The sequence below is a fragment of the Xenopus laevis genome, chromosome 5S (genome assembly GCF_017654675.1).
Source record: "Xenopus laevis strain J_2021 chromosome 5S, Xenopus_laevis_v10.1, whole genome shotgun sequence".
NCBI lineage: Eukaryota > Metazoa > Chordata > Amphibia > Anura > Pipidae > Xenopus > Xenopus laevis.
In genome coordinates, this window is record NC_054380.1 from 35,141,640 (window position 1) to 35,167,317 (window position 25,678).

Consider the following 25,678-nt stretch of genomic DNA (forward strand, 5'->3'; position numbering starts at 1 on the left):
ATACTCAGGAGATGTTTGTTGAGACACCCCTTAAGGGTGCCTAGTGGATAATCTACAATTAATAGTAGTATCAGCATCTCACTAAAACTCATAGAATGAAACTTTTTTTATTTAAAAAATTAGGATCAAAAGATACAATAACATTTAACTCATCTGATTTATTGATTATGTGGTTAATATACATACAGGGCCACAGAATTTCCTCAACAGTAAAAAAGACATAGAAAGTAATATACCACCAAGGTATAGTATAAGAACCAAGGCCCTGTGTATTTTAGTACAGTCCATTTTCTTACCAGTGGTGGCTGTAGTTGTTGGTTTTTGTTTAGTAGCTGCATGAGCAGCAGTTGCTGGTAATAAAGGTGAGACAAATGTAAACTTGAGTGCAAGATTTGTTAACACTTTGTAAGTATCCCCCAACACATAACCTGTTTAATATGCCTCCCTGTGGAGTCTGCCATTGACCCTAAAGCAGAGGCATTTACCTTGGAGATCTCATATTAGGGAAACATGCAGTGTGCATAGTGTCCCAAGGCGCTCTGTGGACAAGGCTGATTTTGATTGACATGAATCAAAATATTGGTTAACTTAACAACCCAGTGGGCCCTGGACCTTTTGGGCACCTCTGTACCTGGCCTGCTGCAAATATCCAGTTAGAAACAGAAATTCACATCTTATAGACATTGGGAGATGATTTTTGCAGCCCATTTGTCTCAGAATGAAACAAGTTTTTGTATTTGAACAGCACATGTACACAAGTACACTAAAATCCCTTTCCACAGGGCAGAGTAGCGTCACCAGGATTACTAGGAACTGTCAGCACCCCTTCATCAATATGTGTAAAATGGAAACACACTGCAAATGGAGAGTGCTGCATTCTAAAACAGATTCCAGTAAAAGGGTAATAAAAGATAACATGAATTTCTGACAGCACAATAACATAAAGCATTAACATCTAGTATGCAACTATTCCACACAAAGAACCATGGAGTTGGGGGGGACTGACCATTATTCTTCTACATACAGTAAATACTAAAAGCAAATAAATAACAGTCAAATATTCATTATTCATGTCAGCCTTATGAATGAACAAAAAATTAGTGTAGCCTCCTTCAGTTCCATCAGGGCAATTTACCCTGAGGTCATTACATATGGCTCTTTGTCTCTAAATATTAGGGGTCACTTATGACAGCAAGTGCAGTTGCAGAAACTGTCATTGCGTGACAAAACTCCATTCATTACTTGAGCAGCTCCATGCACTTTCATATAGTTGTGCTCAGCACCGCTATGTCTGTCCCACCTCCTATTCCAGGAGTAATGTAATGTCATTTGTGATGTAATTGTGATGTAATTTTGTCCCACTAAGTGGCGTGTACAAATTTTGGACATTTGGGAAAAAAATTGCATTATGTTAAAAAAATATAGTGACTTGCACTTGAAATTGTACTTGACCCATGACCCATGATGTATTGTACTTTATACCATACCTTGATTTCTCTGCCAGAATTCTTGTTTTATTCTTTTAAAAGTAATTATTCTAGGTTGCATTGTTCTAGTCTAACCCACTCCTTGAGTATCTGATCAAACAAGATATTGCACTGACCTATACACAACCAGCCCACAGAATCTGTTTTGTATAAAAGTTCAATCAGAGCTCTGGATCACCATTATTAACTGATTAAGATATAAGATCAAGACCAATTAATAGACAGGGCATGTCTATTGATACAGTTACAAAAGAAGTAATGTAAGTACTATAATTGTATAAAATGTGCAAAATATCTCATTTAATCATATTTAATATTGGTTGTTTGACCCTTTAGCACCTCATCTGTCTTTTACATCTTCACCAGGGAGCCATGTGTGTAATAACATCTTTACTAAATTATATTCTTTGAGAAGTTCAGTGACATTTTGCAAAGTGAAAGTGTGACGTAGGAGTGGTCTACTCTCTCTCCTCTCTTGGCCAGTACCACCAAGATGTTTTTGCATTAGGTTTACAACAGTCAACAGTTTAGACCAAGGAAATCTGAATATACAACACTGACAACAAACCATGTTATTACACAACTGCTGACAACAAAGCTCAATAATATTCTACAGTGCTACACAGTAGAAGGGAAATGCCTCAAAAATGCAAATGACATATGAATACTGACCAATAATATAGGTACATTTTATAGGGTGCCGTTCATTATAGAGTAGATGAAATGCTTAATGGTTGCAATAGATCACTGGACACTGAAAACTCCAGGGTAAGTTTTGCTCATGTTACTGAATAACCCTCGTGAAGAATTACTGTTCTGATATGTTGATTCATATTTACAACCAATATGTTCTGATAGATGTTTTGCTTCCATGTCTTAAAAACTTATTTTATTTGTTAAACAATGAAGAATATTGTATCTCTCTTTATAATAATACTGTACCACTGGTCGGATTTCAGTTTAAAGTAGTTACATGTGTACCTTGACAAACGCCTCCAAGATTCTTACAGGTGGTTGTTACAGTAGAAGGTGTACTTGATAACGAGGTACCTTAGGAAAGAATATCAAACAATGTAAGGATAAACACATAAGTAATTTCCAATGCATTAAAGTTGATCTTTTCTATAAAAGAAACATATATGAACATATATGAAGTTTGTACTTTATACTATATTTTGTACTATATACTATATACTTTATACTATAATTTGTACTATAAAGGAGTAACAAAGCTACCAAGGCAGCTTATTGCCACGATAGTGCAAGCTAGAACAGTATATTTATTCTCTAGACTGCTTTTACATATCTGAGTAAACAACTCTAGAAGCTCTCTCTCTCTCTGTTAAGGATAGCAGCTGCAACATTAGCTTTGTGTGACATCCTATCTGAGTCTCTCCTTACTTGCATAGCCCTGTGCTCAGATTACAGCAGGGAGGGGAGGAGGGAGAATGGATGGAGAGCGGAGCAAACTGAGCATGCTCAAGCCCTAGCCCTGGAGGTTTAAGCTGACAGAAGCAAGTCTAATACAGAAGCCCATGTATACACAATAGAAGGAAAATGCTGTATTTTTTGTTTGACAGAGGACTCAGAACAGCATTACTTTGATATTTTACGGGTGAATTTATATAAACATTTCTGATAAAGCTTACTTAGCTTTTAACCTTTTCTTCTCCTTTAAAATTTCATTCAATTTACATACAACCTACAGTATATGTGTGATATATACAGTATATGACAAAAAAGCAAAAATGTAAGTTGGCCTAAAATAAAAACTGGGCATGAACACAGGTTATGGCCCCAGGGTCAGCACTTAGATCAGGGGACCTGTAGAGTAAACTGCTCGTGGACTACATACTAAATATATTTTGACTAATTACCAAAACCCTTGCTTTGTATACATGATTTAAGTAGGCAAAGAAATGTTTTTGTTGCTACATAAAAAAGGCAAGATTATAAACGCCATTAGGACTTCATAATGCATTATATTGTTCTGTTCTAATCCATAACTGTAAGAAGATTCAAAGGTTTTAACCAAAAATTCTGGATTACAGGGCAACAAAAAGTTGTTTAACTGTTCACAGTAACAAGTTTACACATACCAAATAACAGCTTCAACACGTGTAATGCAAGCAGTGGGGCTGTTGGTACTTAAACAGCTTTTCCATCAGTGTTAATGTCCCTTTAGCACCACTACTCTCTTAGGGCACTGCTATGAGAACCAGTTTGGATGGGTTGCTATGGGTGACACTCCGGATTAAAATGTGCAGAAATGTTGTCAAATGCTTTCGCCCCAATACACAAATATAGGTGTAGTGTCACAGGACCCCAGATTACTGCATGTTGTGCTAGTATATTGAACCTTATGCTAAGAATATAAAATGAATGTGTGGAATGTAGTATAATCAAGAACAGAAGAGTATAACAAAACACATAGAAAACACATTTTATTAATTTCTGTTTATTTAATCGTTGTTGAATAAGAAGCGCATATGTCTGCCTGAATCTTCCAGTTTGTTTGTATTGCAGTTCCCTCTCCTTGGGGTTTTGTTGTTTCATGCAGTAAGCACAACACAGGGCCACATTTGGAAATAGGTAGACAACATAGTGTCACAGAAATTATACATGGTATGATAAATCAGCACTATCAGCACAATGCATTCTAAAACAAGGCACTTTCAGCTGTGTGCTTCTGAATGTAAACAAAGGGAACCCTGATTGGGTGTTACCAATTATTTTATATGGCACCATGTGGCTGAGCAAATTAGAAAGGCCTGGAATGCACAACATAGTACAGTCAAGGAGAAGCAGGTGTGACACCATTTATGTCACTGAAACACATATTATTTAATTAAGTCAAATACATTTAAACCTGGGACACCTCCATGGACACCATGACAGCTAGGGCAGTTAGTAATATGGCATCAAGAACAGTCGGACTTCTACACTAACCTGTTTTTTAGACTTTGGTCAAAGAAATATTTGCATTTTTGGTCAGTTACCCAATTACTACACCTACAACATAGATAACTAGATGGTCTAGATAATAGTCCATCTTTATCTGCAAATTGAATCCTGAATATTTTACATATACCACTATAAACTGTATTTGTGATGTACTGGTTCCAAATATGCCTTAGATATCCCTGTTGCTCTTTCTTTGTCCACAGAAGGCTGGACTATCAAGTCCAAAAATTAGTAGAGACAGGTACTTCTATAGTTTGTTCACACAAATTGCAGTTTAACCTCTGCAAGTACCTGTCTCTACTAATTCTGTGGACAAAGGCAGAGCAACAGGTTTATATAGTGAATAAAGTACCCCCTCTTGTAAAATATAAGGATATTATAAGTTACCGAGGAGTTTCATGACCATATAAAAACATGAGGCCGAAGGCCGAGTGTTTTTATACAGGTCATGGAACTCCGAGGTAACTTCTAATATCCTCATATTTTACAACTGGGGGTACTTTATTTATTATAATACACAAGTTTCAGTGAGTCATGTGACAGAAATGACATCAGAACTCACCGTTTATAACTGATGACATCAGAACTCACCGTTTATAAGGATATAATTTACAGGATATTCATGGCTTTTGTGTATTTTATATATTTATATATATATATATATATAAATTTATATTGCTCCAAAGATTTGTATATATATATATATATATACATATATATATATATATATATACATACACACAAATCTTTGGAGCAATATAAATTGCAAAGTAATGACACACAATGGAAAAAAAAAGTGTTGTCTGTATATCCCTTATATCCCTTTCTATATAACATATTAATAAAATGTGTGTAGGTACAGCATTTGGACTGGACCATGTATGTCCATATTTAGATGCAATGAAGAGAAAAAATTATGTGCAAGAAAAATAAAGACTCAGGTGGCTTCAATACACTGAAATGTTCAGCATGATCAGATATGGTCCTATCATTTTTATTGAGCTGAAGAACAAAATCCTACGGCACACTTTAAATTGCAGGGTCATTCTCTTTCCTCAGGGTATGCTTATACACAGAGGAGCTTTTGGAAGAATGCTGTACATTTTTTCTAAAAAAAAAAAAAAATTCTACTTACCACAACTGAGATCAGTTCCAGCTTTTCTTGCCCAAGATGGGATTGACCAAAAATCATTTTCCCAGTTGACAATATTTCCTTTCTGATCACAGCTTAGGTTTGACAGAGCCACTGAATCGAAGGCAGTGTCCCAAAGACGGAAATTGTAAATATCCCCTTGCAGACTAGATGTTTTATTATCGTAACAGCCTAATATTAAGCTTCCATTAGCAGGAATGTTTAATTCCTTTGTATCTAAACAAGTTGAAGTCTGAAAGGTATTTACGGTCTTCACACCTACAAGTTGTGACCGGCTGTCCCAGGTAATGCACATCTCTTGCAATGTTTCAGTAAAAAAATCCCCAGTTGCACTTAATGAAGACAAAGTAAGGTTGAGAGGGCACTGTATACCATGGATGTGCACAAAATGGCCACTTGCAGTCTTTCCAAAACTAAGAAACTCTGTTAAAGAATTCCAGTATGTAAATGCCTTCCATTCAGCTGGGCTGCTCATGAATCTTGTTGCCTCAAAGCATACTGTAAACTGGCTTAGCACTGGTACAAGAACTGTACTTGCGACAGACACAATACCCAGACTTTGGTTTTGCGGTATAGTAACTTTAAGATTTCTCAGTGTTACAGGTACTGTTAAAAAGAAAAACAAATAGTATTTTAGGTACAAACTTATATTACTAATAGTCCAAAATGCCTACCTTAAGTAGCAGGTAACCCAGCAGAACCCACAGAAACATTTAGAAAAATACCATATTTCTCTGATGATACTGATGCAATATAAATGTACCGGAATAAAATGTATATATGAGGCAAAACATTTTTTTTCTGCATTTGGATCTGCATTTTTGTTAAAATTTGTATCTGTCATGTTCATATGTATAACATTAAGATTGAATCTATATTTTGATTATAAATTTGCTTGTACAGGTATGGGACCTGTTATCCAGAATGCTCAGGACTTGGGGTTTTCCAGATAAAGGGTCTGTCCATAATTTGGATCCCCATACTTTAAGGGGGTTATTTACTTAAATCTGAATGGAAAAATAATGAAAAAGTCATGTTTTTTTTCTATAAAATCACAAATTTTTCGGAATTTATTAAACCCTGAGGATGTAAAAGTCAGAATCTGAAAATCTGGCATCTCAGACCTGTCGAGCCAGCATATAAGTCAATGGGTTTCATACAATGCCCCGTATTCTGAGTTTTTGGGTGAAAATTCAGAAAAAAATGTGAAATTCGTGAAAATCGGATGAAAAAATCCGAAAAAATTTTGAAAATCTGTTTTTTTCCCGCAAAGCAAATTTTCTGGAAAATGTAATAATAAATAAGCATTAAAAACCCCCTAGCGGATTTGATCGGAGCTTGTAGCAGATAATATTGAGATAAATTCGGACTTTGATAAATAACCACCTTAGTCTGCTAAAAAATAATGTAATCATTAAATAAACCCAATAAGATTGTTATGCCTTCAATAAGGAGTAATCATAATTCATGAAATCTTAGTTTGGATCAAGTACAAGGTACTGTTTTATTATTACAGAGAAAAGGAAATCATTTTCTAAAATGCAAATTATTTGATTATAATGAAGTTTATGGGAGATGGCCATTCCGTAATTTGGAACTTTCTGTATAACAGGTTTCCAGGTAATGGATCCTATACCTGTAGTTTTTTTCTACAAACAGAAAAATCATTAGGCTGCAGGGTTGCTAGATCTGAAATGGATTTCAGACCATTGACTCTTTCAGTTGGGACTGAGGAAGATTATTGAAATACTAGACAACAGTATTTTGTCCCGTAGGTCCAAGGAAAGATGAAAGCATAAAGATAGCTCTAGCATTATGAATATTAAAGCAAATTGAATTTCCCAGCACTACTTTCATTCACTGAACAATGCAAATGTTTTTTTCTTTGAGTCTATGGAGTCAGAGTCTATGATGAGAAATAATGAGGGGATTGGTTGTGTGCGTGCTTACCATGCTTATAGGTTGCATTGAAGCCTTTCCTTTGGATACTAAAGTCACTGAAAAAGGATATATTCATCATATTCCCTGTGGAGTTATATGTAAGGCCTCTTGCTGTTACACCACAATATTTGGTTGTTGTTTCTCCATTGCTTATAGAAAGATAGTCATACACGCAGTTCAAAGCTTCCTCAACATCAAAATCCACAAATGTGAGTTGAACGATAAATCCTTTTGGAGCCTGTAGGATCCACTTACAGTCCTGGTTGTTGGGGTACAATTGGGGATAGCAAGGTGAAGTGACATTTCCAGTAGGTGCTGTCAAGGTTAACTTGCAGACAGTGCAACATAAAACTGTTGGGCAGAAAGAAAAAGGGAAAACATACAGTGTATTATAGTCCAATGTTAATGTAAAAATAAGTTTACAGCATTAAAAAATCTATTACATGCACTGATATAAAATATCATATATAATATATATAGTGAATAAAATTGTAAAATATAAGGATATTATAAGTCACCGAGGAGTTTCATGACCATATAAAAACACGAGGCCGAGGTAACTTCTAGTATCCTCATATTTTGCAACTGGGGGTACTTTATTTATTATAATACACAAGTTTCAGTGAGTCATGTGACAGAAATGACATCACTACTCACCGTTTATAACTGATGACATCAGAACTCACCATTTATGAGGATATAATTTACAAGAATTTCATGGCTTTTGTGTATTATATTATTATATTATAAAATGAGCCTCAAACAGTTTTCAAAGCTAATGATTGTGCCTAATGGTACTGTGTGTAATCTCCTAATTACATTCATTATGCTCATTTCTGTAACTAGTGTCGTAACTATAGCGAAAGCAGCCTCTACGGTCGCTGGGGGGCCTGGTGAACCCTTGGGGCCTGGTGAACCCTTGGGGCCTGGACAGTGGGATCAGATATAGTATTAAAATCCTCAGCAGAGCAGTGTGAGGTAATGCGCAACATGCCCCTCCAATTTTTTTTTTCGGTGGGGCGGGCATTGCGGTCTCTGCCACTGCTCATAACCCACCACTACATGGAAATACAATAATAAAATGGAAAAAATAATCTCCAATAAAGATATAAGGGGTCACTTTAGATCACAATCACAGATTTGAACTTGCACATTTTGCCACAGTGAGTTTGGCTAAAACCATACTTTTATTTAATTGCAATAGGTGCCACTCAGTCCCTCCTGCCTGCCAATTGGGCACGGCTGTGCTTATTGATGCAGGGGAACCTGGAACTATCACAACCTCCTCTAGAGATCCCTTCACACCCCGCATCAATATGCACATAGTACATATGCCTACGTCACAAGCCCTGAAAATGACACCACATAAACATGGAATATATTTGCAGCAACTAAGCCCAATCTGTGATGAAGAGCAGGAGCAATTGTGTCTATTTTTGAGATGTGGATACAATTGCGGTAGAGAAGTGACAAGCAAAGTGGCCTGTTGCACTTCCAATACTGCAAGATCCATTAAGCAAGTGAAAAAAATAATAATACAATTGCTTGAGGAGCATGTCCAGTTGATTAAAATGAAGGGTCTGTAATTTTCAGTTGGATGGATTTTGGAAAAGTTATAGCAGATGTCTGATGGTGGTGGCCCCGTCTGTCCTTATGTTTATTTCCTGGTGTGTTTTTATCTACTGAATAAGATGCCTGTCCACAGTCCACACTTCTCTCACCAATGCATCTGTTTTGAAAAACATCTGCTGGCCCACTCACTGAGGATATATAACAATCAGACCAACAACTCTTGGGGTGCTAGAAGGGGAAGTTTGATAAAGCAGAAAGACTGCAGGTCAGACATCACTGATTTACCATGGAACCAGGTCTCCTAAATAGCCTGAGGTAATATGTGTTCCTTTTCTGTGTGTATTTTCCATCATAACAGTACATGCCTGTGGCTAAAGGAAGCAAAAACATGTGCTAAATCAGTGTGGGTGACAGAAGGAAACAAATATGAGACCATCTCAAATCTTAGAAAATACTTGGCTGTGGAGTGTTCTAATTACATTTTATAGCCATACAGCAGAAACATTTTTCAATATCTTCAGTGGAAAGTGTTATTTGTTGACCAAAGCTGCTTCTAATAAAGACTTTTTTCTTTTTACTTATATGAAAGTAGGGCAATATGCAAACCTGTTGCTGAACTTCAGCTCCCAGAATTGTCTAACCTCAGATGGACCGTCCTGGAGCACCAGCGTTGCCCAAAAATTAAGTATGCAAGATTTCTCAGTGTTAAAATGTCAGTTCTGCGAACAGGACAGGATTGTATACAGTATGTATGAAAGGAACAGTAACACCTAAAAATGAAATTGTTTTAAAGAATCCACATTATAATGTACTGTTGCTGGTGCATTTGCTTCAAAACATAGTAATAGTGTTAATAGTTAATATAAACCATTGAAGCATAGTATACACAGTAAGTAACAGATAAGTTATGAAGAATCCCATTGTATACTACAGAGCTTATCTGTTATCTACGGTGTATCCTGTGCCCTTTCTCCTTTTTAACACTTAAATTTTTGGTGTTACTGTTCCTATAATATTACTGCTTTGTCCCCTTTAAACACAGAGGAGTAGCAATTGGTCCAAGGACATTTGTATATACACTTGTATATAATAATAATAATAATATTGGTTCACAGTCCCCTCTTTATTGCCTCATATCCATTTTTCCCCAACTTATTCACCATAAGCATGCATTCCCTGCATGTGAGCTGACAATTTCACGCCTTATTTTCTGTTATTGTTTTTGTTTAATGATCTCATTATTGCACCCATGGGGCCACTTAGTAAGCAAATATTGCAGCTCCATAGAAATACATTTCTAGAAGCTAGAACTGCAAAATAATACAAAAGACAGTGCTGAAAATTGGAGATAAAGTTTTATTCATTAAAGACATTAAACACTGGCTCATGAGTATTATTATTCTCCAATATCCCATGTAATTTCCGTGGCTGTCCTGTCAGGTTATTAAAAGTAACACATGAGACAGAGTGATAATCAGGCAAATATTGTTTCTGGCAATTATAAAAATGGCGTCTGTATGTTTAAAACATATAGTACCGTCTCCAGAGACAGTATTAGACTTTTATTCATTTTAACTACTAATGGATTAACGATGATAATTTGCACAATAATATTTTAAAAACTGCAAAGGATACATTTCTGTGTCACGCCCCTGATAAATGATCAAGAATGCAAATGTATACATTGGGATAGCCAGCCAACTTCAGGTATGTTCACTCTTTAAAATTGTAAATTCTGGAAGCCCAGTATTTGTCAGGAAAAAAGCAATCCACTCTGAAGTGCAAAGACTTGCATCTGTGGGTGGTCACAGCAGGGTTGGGTGTAAAATGTGAAAAATATGGAGGCTTCTGTCTGTATATATATTTTTTGTGACTGTGTGTTGTCATAGTTGTATTGTCCAACCTGTTTACTGCAGATCTGCTTTTAAAGGAGAAATAAGCCCTAAAAATAAATAAGGGCAGAAATGCCATATTTTACATAGTGGTCTTGGTGCACCAGCCTACATTTTTAGAATCTCTATACCGGTAATGATTCAGGCCTTCAAATTTGTGTACAGGGGTGTTACCATCATGGATTTTGTTAGGAATGTCAGTGACACTCACATGCTCAGTGTGCTCAGGGCAGAAAAAAATGAGGTTCACGTGTCATATAAGTTGTTGCTACAGGGCTGAATGCACTCATTTATGAGCTGCTACATATTGTAAATCTGATCTGATTGATGGTTACTAATTAGCCTTGCATTGTCACTTTTATATTCTATATACACTATATTGTGAGTCAGTTCTCAGCTCGGGTAAGTGACAGCAGCACAAAGAATGTGCAGTGAATCAGCTGAAAAGAAGATGGGGAGATAATGAGGCATCTTTGTGGAGCAAGGTCTCCAGTATCCTCCGTTCATTCAGTTAAGAACCATCTAAGACAAGCTGAATGATCAGAAATATTTTTGAGATAAAATAAGCCAGCAGACCACCCTCCAATGCAGAAAAGCTCTGCAATTATTGTGCTTTCTTATTTGTTGACTCTGTCCTTTTGCAGTGTAAATAGGTCTCCAAGACTACAGGACACAAAGAGTGAGAACTAAAAGGATTATGCCCTGCTGTGGGCAGGTTGCTTGACCAAGATTCTCAATAGGTCTTTCTTTGCCCCCCCCCCCCCACACACTTTCATAAACTATGCTCAGCAGATTAATATGTGAAAGGACACAATGATTTCTTTCACTGCTCAGCTATTTTCATTAAGCAGAGCAAAGACACATTGAGTCATCATATGCAGATGTCAGAAGAGAAGAACTCTGGCATCACATCCGAGTTGGCAGTCACTGTTCATCTGGCTGCAACACACATAAGCACTGTTATGGCTGCTATATCTTTGCAGCTCATATAATTAAAATGTCTCTAGTGCAAACAAGAATGAGCATGTCTACTATCCATCTTCATAAACAAGTACTAAATAGTACAATAAATGTTTTAAAATAGTATCACCTAATGTGCTAATGGGACTGTAGGCTGCAAAATGATGTTGTGACTTTGGACAACTTAATATGGGTTAGGTTGTTCTAGAAGCACCTAATAAGTGGTTTTACTAGCCAAGTGCGGTTACAATACAAAACACTAACATTGACTGTGGTTTATTAAATTTGGGAAATCTTTGCTAGAATATTAGCTCCTCAGCGAAGAAACATGCATAAAACACTGTCTGTACAGTTCCACTGACATTTTATAGTCATGTATTCAAGATAAATTTTAAAAATGTATATATACATTTACAATCTACAATATATATTTATATATATTCCACGTTTCAATCCCTCACAGGGATCTTCATCAAGTACACAAATTATATATATATATAATTTTTGAAAGACCAGCACTCCATTTCTTGCAAAGTTCAAATTCTTTTTATTGTGTACAAAAATCCGACGTTTTGGCCCCCATTGGGGCCTTATCTGCCGAGAAAGGCCCCAATTGGGGGCCGAAATGTTGTATTTTTGTACACAATAAAAAGAATTTGAACTTTGCAAGAAATGGAGTGCGGGTCTTTTCAATAATTATATACATAAAACTTTGGACCTTGCACCCGAATTAAATTGAACAAGTCCGGTTTGAGTGTGGCTGCTACAAGTAGACTTTTATATTGTACAATATAAGGATATTATAAGTTACAGAGGAGTTCCATGACCATATAAAAGCATGAGGCCAAAGACCGAGTGCTTTTATACAGGTCATAGAACTCGGAGGTTACTTCTTATATCCTCATATTTCCCAACAAATCATTTTGCACATTTTGAGAAAGACTTGTGAGTGCAGTTACTTTTTTGTCCTATTTGCAATTTGAAGATATTATGTTCTGTGCTGGGTTTCGTACGGTAATCCAAACATGTCAGGCTTTTCCGATGATTCCTCTGCTTTCACGAAAAATTCAGACTTTTTGTGATGGCAAATCGGAAAACTTCTGATTTTTTTTCTTCGTTCGACTAATGAAAAGGTCACGTTTTTTCTTGTTGTTTTAATGATAACTAAGGGTAAATCGTGGATTCTATTTTGGTCTGACTTTTATTATTTAAAATTTCAGAAGAATTCGGATTCTGATAAACAACCCCCTAAAAGTGTGTGTGTGTGTGTGTAAACAGTGAATCTGTGAGTTGCTTACTTTTGGATAGTCCCTCCAGTACTTGGAAAGTGTTTATAGAGATCTAGACCTGGTGCAAGCATTGACATTTCTGTCACATTATCTGCTGAGTGAGCACCACTGAGACTTTGCTCCAAGAGTTGCTATAAATGTGTATTTTCATGCTGTATAAACAAAAATGTTCCTGTGGAAGGAACCCTGTAGATGTTTATGTTTCAGAAGCTGGCAAATTTCACAAAGCTAGGCAGAAAGTTAGGCCCTCCTTAGCTTTACCCTGGCATGACTTCTATTTGTCAGTTTTAAGTAAATTTGTATATGAAGATCATATTTAGAAAGTTTATTTGAGAAGTTTGTTAAAGTTTGAATATGGTGGTGATCAGATAATGTTAAATATTAATGTAATATTAATTAAATAAAAATATTAGTACTAAAAAGTATACATTTGTTTGACTATAAAATGCATACAAAAGACAAACATGAAAAAATCTGGTGTGACCCCTGACAATGTACATAGAGAAGAAGCACTGAAAATACAGTAGCATGCAATTATATTTTCAAGTAATTCTTTTCAGGTTGGGCCTGATTATTTGGAACCCTGCCATTAAAAATCTTGCTAGAAATAAGAACATCAATTGGATAAACCTCTGACGACCCTGGAACACTGTTTGCCTAGGACAGAGTGCACTGGCAGGAGATAAAGTTATGGATTTCCCTTATACACAGAGGGCAAGGTAACAAAACGGTTACACCCTCTGTAACACAGGATTATTTTTATTGGCAGTTGTGTGGTTTCTTAAGGATCTGAAAAACATGATAAAATCTAGTTTTTTTCAGAAGCAAGCAAACCTGCAAACTTGTTAGAAGCAGGCTTTACAATGCTTAGCTCTTTATACTACAACTTACGCATCCAACTGAATTATGTATATCACATGCACATGTGCTAATGCACTAAACGGCACATAATATCTCCTCCTTAGTGCTCATGATGTAAATATTTGTGTCTGAAGAATACATGTGCCCTGCACCTTGTACCTCACTCCCATCCGACCTTCATGAATACAGTGATACCAAATGCAGGCAGCACTGTATTCATGGGGGAAGCCAATTCTTAGCACATTGGAACTGAAAAAACCTGTCTGTGTCCAAGGTGCAAAGTGTGAGGCAGCGTGTGGGGTCCAAGGAGAAAACGTTTGGAAAACTAGATGTAAAATCCTAAAATGCATTGAAATTGACAAGCCAACAAATTTGTTTAATATGCTAGGAAATATAAAACTAGGGCTGCACCGAATCTAGGATTCAGTTCAGGATTCTGCCAGGATTCGGCCTTTTTCAGAAGGATTCGAACTTGGCTGAATGCTTCTGCCAGGTCAAGCCAAATCTGAATCCTAATTTGCATATGCAAATTAGGAGTGTGAGGGAATTTGAGTGACCTTTTTGTCACAAAACAAAGAAGTAAAAAATGTTTTCTCCTTCCCACCTCTTATTTGCATATGCAAATTTGGATTCGGATTAGGTTCGGTATTCGGCCAAATCCAAAATAGTGGATTCGGTGCATCCCTACATAATACTGAGGTATAACTGTAACCCCTTCTAAAGAATAAAGTGTTAGAATGTACAGCACAAATAACTGGGTATATTTAAAAAAAAACTGCATCCTACGATATGACATCATCAAAGCTATGAATTCAATAGATTAGAAATTAAATACTAACATAAGGGGCAATGAAATTGATGTTGCCTCTTACACTGAGGTTATGGTCCACTGCAGGGTGTTAGTACTGCTGCAGACCCAGATGCTGCTATGGGGTAAAGGAGTGTAGAGAGCTTTGTGAGGCCACTGACTGGTGGGCAATTGTGTGCAAAACATACATAACAGTTTTAAGAGAGGGCCAGTATACATATATTTATAGGAACCACTATATTTTCATTCAAACTCTGACAGGCCTTGGCTGCAGCTGTCTGGGGCAATGCATAGGGCTGCAAGTTCTCTAAAGCAGACAAGGCATTTTCCCAACCTACAAACAGGAGTATACCACTAACAGTCAGTCATCACTGTAAATAAGCAGTATAAAGTGTTAGCAAGTTATTTGCTAATAGAAGGAAGAATTATACAAAGTTCAAAGCCAAGGAAAACATGTGGTAAGTGTAATATGCTGGGAACATGCAGGCATGTGGTATATTTGTATGTGTCACACTAAATACGCATATATAGGGGCAAGCTGTATGTTAGCTTTATCTCCCCTTGTTATATGAGTCAAATACTTTCTTCACCAGTCATCCCAACATTCTTTCATAGATGCCAGTCACTGTCCCTACCAACTGTTTGGACAGAATTTTCCTTTTAAAAATGTGTAACAAGGAAATGTTCTGACTGGAATGAAATGTCCTTAGGAAATCAGAACTGTTATTAAAAAAATACTTACGGCCAATTCCAATTTAATCTTGTACAAAATGTTTTCCCGTTAAAAGTGTATAAATGGTGTAATATATTTGGGTTGGGCCTGCATAAACTCAAAATATATTAATGAGTTAGCATCTACAAACAAAATATTGCCCTTCCTTTTAAAGGTCAATTAAAAACCCTAATGAAGGTTTAGCTCTGAGTGCACTTCTGATAACAAGGTTCTGTTATACTTTACTGCTGCACACAATCTTTCTGCTGATCAAGCATTATTCCTGCAACATTAGACTGACTTATTCAACAATCCTAGGACTGTTAGCACCCTGTGTGTTACAATACATGCGCAGGTCACCCTTATTACAGTTTGTGCATAGGCACTGGACATCTTCACTAGCATAGTGCTGTATTGTGCACACACATCACATGTTTACTCACTCATCTTTTTCCTATGATTTACCCATCTTTACTTTGAAGGAGAAGGAAAGTTTAAAACTAAGTAAGCTTTATCAGAAAGGTCTATATCAATACACCAGTAAACCCTTAAAGTAATGCTGCTCTGAGCCCTTTGTCAAAAGAAACAATTAGAGATGCACCGAATCCACTATTTTGGATTTAGCTGAACACCCGAATCCTTTGCAAAAGATTTGACCGAATACCGAACCAGATCAGAATCCTAATTTGCATATGCAAATTAGGGGTGGGAACGGGGGGAAACATTTTTTGCTTCCTTATTTTATGACAAAAAGTCCCCCCACCCCTAATTTGCATAGGCAGAAGGATTTGGCCGAATCCGAATCCTGCTGAAAAAGCCTGAATCCTGGCCAAATCCCGAACCGAATCCTGGATTTGGTGCATCCCTAAAAACAATGCATTTCTGCCCTTCTATTGTGTTCACATGGATTTCTGTATTAGACTTCCTGTTTTCAGCTTAAACCTCCAGGGTTAGGGCTTGAGCATGCTCAGTTTACTCCTCTCTCCCTCTCCCCCTCCCTCCCTCCCTTTTAGCTCCCACTCCGCCCCTTTGCTGTAATCTGAGCCCAGAGATATGAGAAAGCAGGGAGAGACTGATGTCACTCCAAGCTCCAACAAGTGATGTCACTCCAAGCTAATATGGCAGCTGTATCCTAAACAAACAAAGAGTTTCTAGAGCTTTTTACTCAGGTATGGTAAAGCATTCTACAGAATAAATATAGTATTCTAGATTGCATGATTGTGGATAATGTATTGGCAATAAACTGCCTCGGTAGGTTTCCTTCTCCTTTAAGTGTTTTTTACTTCACTACTGCATTCACAGATTTAGTTCTTATCAGTGGAAAAACCATTTCATTTTTATAAATTACAGTGGCATTCCCAAAGTAAAAAAATAAAAATGGGACACTGATCTCTCTTCCAAGTTGCTAACAATAAACATAGAAATGCAAAATATTTAATGGTACGGCATGCATAAATGCATGATATATATTAGGCACCCTTACTTAATAATGTCAGCTATTACAAATTTGAATGAAATATAATATATAAATATATATATATATATATATATATATATATATATCTATATATATATACACAATATACAGTATAGCCTATGCTATATATTCCACTGTATGCACAGTGGAATAAATAATTATTGACCAGTAATATTGGAGTGCTTATCTTCCTTATCGCTATATATATATATATATATATATATATATATATATATATATATATATATATATATACACTGTATATTATATAACAGGATGTAGTTTGTAGCCACACTTTGTAATATCCCTCATGGCGTAGTTGTGTAATAAATATGTCAACAGAGTATCATAGTTAGTTCATGTTCATTACACAAGAGTACACAGAGAAAGCTCCTAATTGCTGACCCTTAGTAACATCCACTGTTTATCTGCAAGTCCTTCCTGTTGGGTAGTATTGCAGGATGGTGGTTATAGTTAAGTTACTGGGTATTACACAAGGGAGCATACGGTATTTATTATGTTGTGTAAAATGAGTTTATCAAGGTGTGTGTAATTGCCATGCAAACTCCAGATTTGACGCCGTTATTTTACATTGCTTCTGGCAGTCACATTAAAAATGTACGCAGTTTTTTACACTGTGAAGCCTGGTAATGTGTTCTGTATTATCCTGCTGTTTCTTACACGTCATAATAAATATCCCCAAGGTGTCTACTGGTTCTGCAACCAACAGAAAAGCTTACAAACTAATCTGAGAATTAATATGAATGGGTTATGTAAAAAAAAGGTGCAAAGTTTGCTACAGGTCTTATCACCTACAGCAACTAATCAGCAGGTAGCAAATACATTTTATTGGTTGGTATGGGTTCTGCTCCTGAGCAAAGTTTGTGCCTTTTAATGGTAATAAGTAGGAATATAGTGAATGAAATTAGGGCAAGCAAAGTAAGCTGTTGCAGGCTGGAGGCAGGCTAAATAGGAATGCCTCCCAACTGTCCCATTTTGAGCGGGATAGTCCCGCTTGTGACAGCTCAACCCTCTGTCACGGATTTATACTGATAAGTCCGAGTTTCTCTTTGATCTGCTGCACTGAACAGCCAGAAACAGATACAAAGTTTCTAACTTAATTGGGTCTTGACAGACAGCCCAGAATCCATACTTCACATACTTTTGTAACAGTTGGATAAGATAAGAACGAAAACTCACAGCTTTAAGGGCAATTCACCTTCATTTGCAAAACTGTAATAACATATAAAAACCACAGAAATGTGTTCAAACTTTCATAACCTGCCAAATTATGTAAAATGAACATGGTAATTAGGGGGTGTGGCCACAAAAATGGGCCTGGCCAAAAAAAGTTGCCGTGATAGGCGCGACAAATCTTTTTGTCCCTCTTTCTGTTTCCTAAATGATGGGAGGTATGAAATGCTAATATTTAAAAAGAAAAAAACATCCAAATTAAAAAGATCAACTTAAAAGTTGCTTAGAATAGATACACCTATAAGATATAAAGAAAGTTAATATAAAGGTGAACGTTAGATGCAGCTTAAAACTCTTTCAATCAGAACAGAAAGTAGTTCCCTCCATTAATAACATTTGCAGTGTATTCCATTAATCCACAGTATTCATGAAACTGAAATTCTGAGAAAATTACATGCAATTAATTTCAAGGGAAATTATTTTAATCCTTAAACGCTGAAGGCAGGTCTTGTTTCTTAGTATCACTCATCCCACTAAATTGGACAAAATTGGACAGGATGGAGGCATTATACATGAAGTTGGCACTGCATTTGAATACAGTATATCCTTTCTTTATCCTTGTTTGTCGTGTGTTCTGGGGTTATTATACTACTATGTGCCCTAGGGCTATCCTATATCAAACTGGTCCTGGAATACTATGAAGGTATCTGTTTAGAAATGTCTGTAATTAGCCTCTCAAAGCACAAAAATCATCCTCTTCCTCTGTCTGTCCCTGGGCTAACATCAATTTTTGTACACGGATCCGCACTCAATTCTCTGCAGTTGGGAATGATCCCCTTTTTTTGGGGGGGTTTCACCCTCCCTTCATGATGAAGGGATACAACACATGTCCCTGGGCTAAAACAAAGGGTTACATATGGGGTGGGGCACCATTTTGAATTATAATTTGCAAATCTCTAATTGATTATTTGGTCTAATCTAGACATTTCTGCACATGCATTAAACTGGTTATAGGTTAGATTTTACCCCGCCTATACAAACACAGGCCAGAGAGAAAAAATACTTTATAATTGTACCCACACCCCAGTGAAATGCAAATAAAGAAGTGCAGTTTCTAATAGCTTGGGAAAAGGTAACTTTCGCTAGTACAGTGCATATCAAATGTTTGCTTTACTTCTTCTTATTTTGAGGTCTGGATGCAGTCATTGTAATAGCTTATTTTGCCCAGTAAATCTGTATGTAACCAAGAAGTGTACATTTTATGAGAGCATTATAATGTTTTCTGCAACAAATATAAATACCTTTTTTGTTGGGTGTTTAAGATACTTTTATTTTTTTGTGTTTAAGATACCTTTAATTTGTCCATCTAAACTGTACATTTATTAAAAAGCATTGAAAATATTTCTGATGAAATAACCTTGTTGAGGTATTTTTGCCATTTATTTTTTTGATAAGTTCATATACAAGGCTTTCACCTGATGCATACAGATAACCACACTGTGGAACTGTGCACTGCCACTCCTTTGTCAACCAAACTTTGCTTTGCAATAATATGAGGGTTTGCCTACACCGGTGCTGTCTCACATTGCCAATGTGAGGGTCCACCCCCATCCTGTGTATGGCTGCCCCTCAAGTATGCAGTACTGCAAGAGAGCTGTGTACAAAGAGGGTTGAATTACTGATTCATTGATAATTACTGCAGGAAGAAGTATTCACTTAAGTGGCCAGACTTCAACAAGACTTGGCTCACTAAGCACAGTAAATAGAATGACAGCAAGTGCAGGTATTAAGGGTTAATAGATCATATAGCTGTAGTTTTCTCATTTTCTCAGACAAAGTTTAACAATCTCCAATGGAATCTAAAAAGTTCAAAAAAAAGTCAACAAAAGTAAAAAAAGAAAAAAAAGAAAAAAAAAGAAACTCCAGCACCAGAACCAATATAAGTACATTTATACTTAATTAATCATACCCTCATGATATAAGTAAAAAGAAGGTATGGAACAGATTGAATGTTTTAAACTACCCAATTTCAAGACCGTCTGGCAGGGATAAGGACGTTATTCAGTAGTACAATGACAAAAAACACTTTGGCTGAGTTAAATTTTTCCAGGTATATATTAGTACTTACTTCAAAGAATCAGAATTCCATATCTGTAAACCTGAAATATGTGCCATTAGCCTTAGATTCATGTGCCATTATTTTTAGATTTGGCCTCTACATTTAGAAACATCATTAAAAAGTCTTGCTTAGAATTAACCCTCCACCAGCCAACTGACTGGCTGACTATCTATTATAGCAGGTCAGCGTTATGACAATGGCAATGTAAAACTACTAAGCAGAAGATAAAATGTATGTATATTACAAAACTGCTCATAAAAACTCAGTGGCCAATATTGTGAGGGGGGTTAGTTCTACTTTAACATCAAGCACAAGGTACTGTCAAATTACATGAAAAAAAAGCAAATCAGTTGAAAATTAATAATTGCATAATTGTAATAGGAAATTAAGTTGCTGTGTTTCAAAGTTTGTAAGGATAAGTGGTTCCTGTGAAACAGTCCCTTTACAAATGATACATTTTTATTTTATAAAAGAACACATTTCAATTAAAAAAAAAGTGTTCCATAAAGTATATACACATCCCTAAAAACTAGAATGTTTCAATGTTTATTCATTAGTGAATTCTCTGATCATTTGGCTTCCCCACAAGAAGCACTTTAACATCAAGCCAGAAAAGTGTCAGCACTGCTTAACCCAGACTTCCTTGCAATATGTCAGTTCAGTGGGACAAAACATCCTTTCTCACGCAATAAATGAGCATCCCTCACACAGCAAGCTTATCTTTTCTTCTTGTGTGTTAGGAATGTCAAGTGCTTGACATTATTTCCTTCAAGAAGTACAGTAGTTTTCACCAACTAAATACTATTGTTGTTATGACATGAAATAACTGCAAGTTCAGCTAGATTTTCTTTGTCCATAAAAAAGCTATTATATTTAAGATACTTTAGTGCATAAAACAAAAGAAGTACCAAGCATCCTATGCCTAGTGTGCATATTGCTAATGACTTAAGCCAAGGCCATGAACTGAATGGTTTAAAAAGAGAGCACAATTTGTCAAATACAGATTAAAATCTGGTGCCTGTAACACAAAAAGTTTGAAGTAATTATACATTTACTGAAAGTTTAGTTGTGGATGTGTACATTTTGCCACACTTGTAAGAAAAATTCCTAGAAAAACTAATTAAAGCTACTGTACTTGTGCCTTGCACTTCTTTATAGCTGCATCTGGCACCACTGCCTTTCCCTGACCTAGAGAATTGCAAGTCATTTTGACGCCACACCCAACGTGATGCCATCTGTACTTTATATACTGCACTTGTGGTAAGTAAATTACCTCTTAAGTGAATTACCCAACAGTAATTCACCCAACGGATCCTCCTTTTTACCCACTGATGATTGCCTATGTACCTCGAGATTATCTGTAGGTATCCTAATATTAGACACTGGGGATGACCGTTCCAGAACACAGAGACATTTTCCTAATCCCAATATTCCAAAAGTTGTTTGCATAAAGCTCAAATGAAATTGAATAAAAAAAACCCATTAAGGGGGTAGATTCCCACCAGAATGAGGGTATAATAAAGTGCAGTATAACCAATGAAACTTGAAGGACTAAACTATAGTGCATATCTGCATAGAAAGTCTAAAAAGTCTAAATGCACACCTTTAAAAGTTACTGACAGGACTGCAGTCAGATTTCTGTTTCATGCTATGCAGATTAAGATTACAGTTCTGCCACTCTGGAAGTACAGAGAGAGCCCATCCTTTTCCCTGTCAGTTGCTATAGCTGTAGGAGGTGAACGGTGCCACTGTTGACATTGATTCTGCTGCAGAGCTGCCTGTAATCTCCAGTGTGACTGCCACTGAGAGCAACCAAGTGAGTGAGCCATCCAAAGGAGGATATTGGCAATACTACAAGTGTGGGGCCCCTGTGTGAGGACAGGTTTTGTTTGTTGTTGTTCGTTCATCTACGACATGGGAGCCTTTACTAAGTGTCCAAAGAAAGATGTAATTTGGTAAAAGTTAGCACTACTTGGGGTATAAGAGCTCTTGGGAAGGGACATTTCATTTGAACTGAACTGTGCTGTCATTAACCTCTTCCATTTGTGATTGGGACTGTGATATAAAAGGACTGTGTTATAGAGACAGTCTGTGTGATACATAACAGTGAGTTAGGTCAGTCCTCACGTGTCCCTAGTGCAGCAGTCCACTGTGTATTAAAAGCCTAAGTTATTTTCTTTAAGTTTTATATAAAGTTATACTTGGTTACTACAAACTGTGTGTTTTTATTTTCCTTGTGGAACTCCCCTGAGGTACAATTCCTCAATGCCCACAAGGTGGATGCACTGTGCTGTAAATCCCAGTTCCCGGTATCTTTCATGAAAAGAGGCTCAGGACCCCTGATCGCCATAGCAACTGTAAGTGAGTGAACCAATAAAGGGTTACAGAAGTCTGAAATTAACATCTGACTCAATGCACCAAGACACACAACAACTTGACCAGTGAAACACACTCTAATTGATGTTGTGAGTAGGAAGTGATGTAATATGCACACAAGTGCAGTCACTACTACTAGCTACAAAGCTACTACTACTTAGCAGATGCCACAGATGACACTGTCATTCTTGCATGGAAGAAGTAATCTATTGGTGGCATTGCAAAATGTTGACCATGTGTCGCACTTTTTGTCTTATTGCAAAGCCCTTCCAGAATGCAAAAATCATGGACCAAAACCAGCAGCAAATGTTAGCACTCCCATATAGCTCTGCTGAAAGGATATCACTGGAATATGTGATTCACTTAAATCGTGCAACCTTGCAATTATATCAGAATTTTTGTTTCAGTGTTGATAGATCTAGTATAAACATGCTATGAAACCATAGGGGTTATATAATAACACAGTTTATCCTATTCTAGTAATTCACTGTAATCGGATGTCTGATTTTATTATTCGATCTGCAGCAGAACTGTAAAAACTGACTGGCTACTGGGAGTTACTGGTCCAACAAAACACATAGTGCACGTGTCTATACGGTACATATATTTAAGTATTCCTTCTCCGTTAAGACAGTAAAACTATTTAAAATGTTTTAGGCCACAATAAACACTGCAGATATGTTTATAGGTAAATAGTAACAGCAGGCTATGTAGCCTAACCTCATCCAGTCAAACTGCTTGTGAGAATAACCAACAGCACATTTGGTTAAATCTATTGAAATTTAGATTTCATTTAGTAAAAATGTTTTGTTTTTTTAAATATCATTTCGAATAGCTGCCAGGCACCCCTACAAATGAACCTCCTTTTATATGTACCTCCAGTGTTACATAGCTCCCCCTTATAACTTAGCAATGAATAATGCATCCTACGTCCCCCAAATATGAGGGATGTTTGGTGCTTCTGCCAACTTGCTATACAGTATTTCAGGGGAAGACCCCAATGAAAGAATTCCCAAAAGTGGAGTAAACTGAAAATTTTCCAGTTTCGGTTGCATTACCAGTTTTCCAAAACGGAACTGTAAAGTTTATTGTTTGTGTCTCTGGTGTTCCAGTCTGGCAGCTCCGTAATCCATGAGCAGATTCTAAACTGTTACAAGTTGATACATTTCTCAGCAATATCTGTGGAATATTAGCAACTATTGAATCAATTCTACCAGCTGCCTTTAATGAGACTCATGAATTTTGCTCAGCAGGCACAGAGATAAGAAATGTATCAACTAATGTATCAATTTTAAAAAAAAGTTACAGTCAGTGACCCCCCCCAGCTGCTTCAGAAAAAAGGGGTAAATTTACTAATGGATGAAGTAAAAAACACTGGCGACGATTCACCAGCATTACCACTTTCAGGCACTTCGCCGATTTACTAATGGGCGTAGGCGTAACTTCGCTAGTGAAAGAGACAGACGCTAGCGCTCATTCTCACTCTATCGCCAGGTGAATTTTCGCTCTGGTGAATGAACGTTACTCCGCAAATGCACTAAGATGCGGATTACCTGTTACGTTACCTGTTCCACCAGGCTTCCTTCTCCAGCTCAGACCAGGCGAAGTGCATTGAAGTGCATAGATCTTCCTCAATTTTTAGAGCAACAATTTTCTAAGTCCCAAAAAAGCATCCTTAAAAATTTTGCTTACATTTTGGGTAACTGGGTTCATCCATGCATTTCCTATAGGGATGCAGCAAATCCAGGATTCGGTTCGGGATTCAGCCATTTTCAGCAGGATTCGGCAGAATCCTTGTGCCTGGCAGAGCCGAATCTGAATTTGCATATGCAAATTAGGGGCGGGGAGGGAAATCATGTGACTTTTTGTCACAAAACAAGGAAGTAAAAAATGTTTTCCCCTTCCCATCCCTAATTTGCATATGCAAATTAGGGTTCGGATTCGGTTCGGCATTAGGACGAATCTTTCGCAAAGGATTCAGGGGTTCGGTCGAATCCAAAATAGTGGATTCGGTGCATCCCTAATTTCCTAACATATGAAACATAAACTATACACTGGGCTCATGTGTAGGGCATTATAACAACTCTATTTTTTTTATTAAGGTTTTGGTTCTCTGGACTTGTGTAATGTAATGTATTTGCTGCAACATATACGTGCATTCAACTTTATCATTTCCGGCATGTGCAAATTAGCCAGAGCAAAGACCTCTAAAGAAGTTGCATTAGGATTTGCAACTTCGCATTGTAGTAAATTAGCTTTGTCAGAGCGAATTTTCGCCTGACGATGTGCTGCAATGGCTGCGAAGCCGTCGCTGGCGAATATTCACAGGTTAGTAAATTTACCCCATAAAGTGAAAAATTCAACTTCAATATTAGGTCACAAATACAAAGCAGTCTTTATATATATTTCACCATAAAGAAGATGAACAACCCCTTTATGTTGGAGTTAAATTCACAGTTCTTCATTTCGTGAATATGGACATTTGGCATGCTTTGGAGTGAAACTCTCATTGAAGAGAGTATAGAGCAGGGATCCTCAACCTTTTGAATCAGTGAGCAACATTCAGAAGTATAACTTACAACAGTTTAACTCCATTTTGCAATAATAATAATGTCCATTTTAGAATGTTGGAGTTAAACTGGTGAAATTGCTTTACTCCAACTTATTATCAGTAAAAAAAAATGGGGGTATTGGTACATTAAATACAAATAAATGTTTCTGGCCCAAACAAACATTTAACTCCAAAATCTTAACACCACTTTTGTGAATTCCACCCCATCCCCTTTATTTATTGCTGACATTTTTTATTAATATTACTATTATTTTAACATGCATTTATAGAGCACCAACATACTGCACAGCAGTGACCTTGT

The 25,678-nt window shown here is 36.7% G+C and overlaps 1 protein-coding gene across 6 annotated transcripts in view; it reads right to left on the reverse strand.

The window, feature by feature from the left end:
- Positions 1-25,678, reverse strand: part of LOC108717815 (adhesion G-protein coupled receptor G6) — a 104,913-nt gene that overhangs the window by 49,004 nt on the left and 30,231 nt on the right. For all 6 annotated transcript variants that reach the window (XM_041564405.1, XM_041564404.1, XM_018265175.2 and 3 more), the window contains exons 3-5: positions 7,555-7,896; positions 5,587-6,210; positions 2,469-2,537 (exon numbers count right to left, since the gene is read on the reverse strand). In XM_041564405.1, the coding sequence (XP_041420339.1) occupies positions 2,469-2,537; positions 5,587-6,210; positions 7,555-7,896 (1,035 nt within the window). The remainder of the gene's footprint in view (positions 1-2,468; positions 2,538-5,586; positions 6,211-7,554; positions 7,897-25,678) is intronic.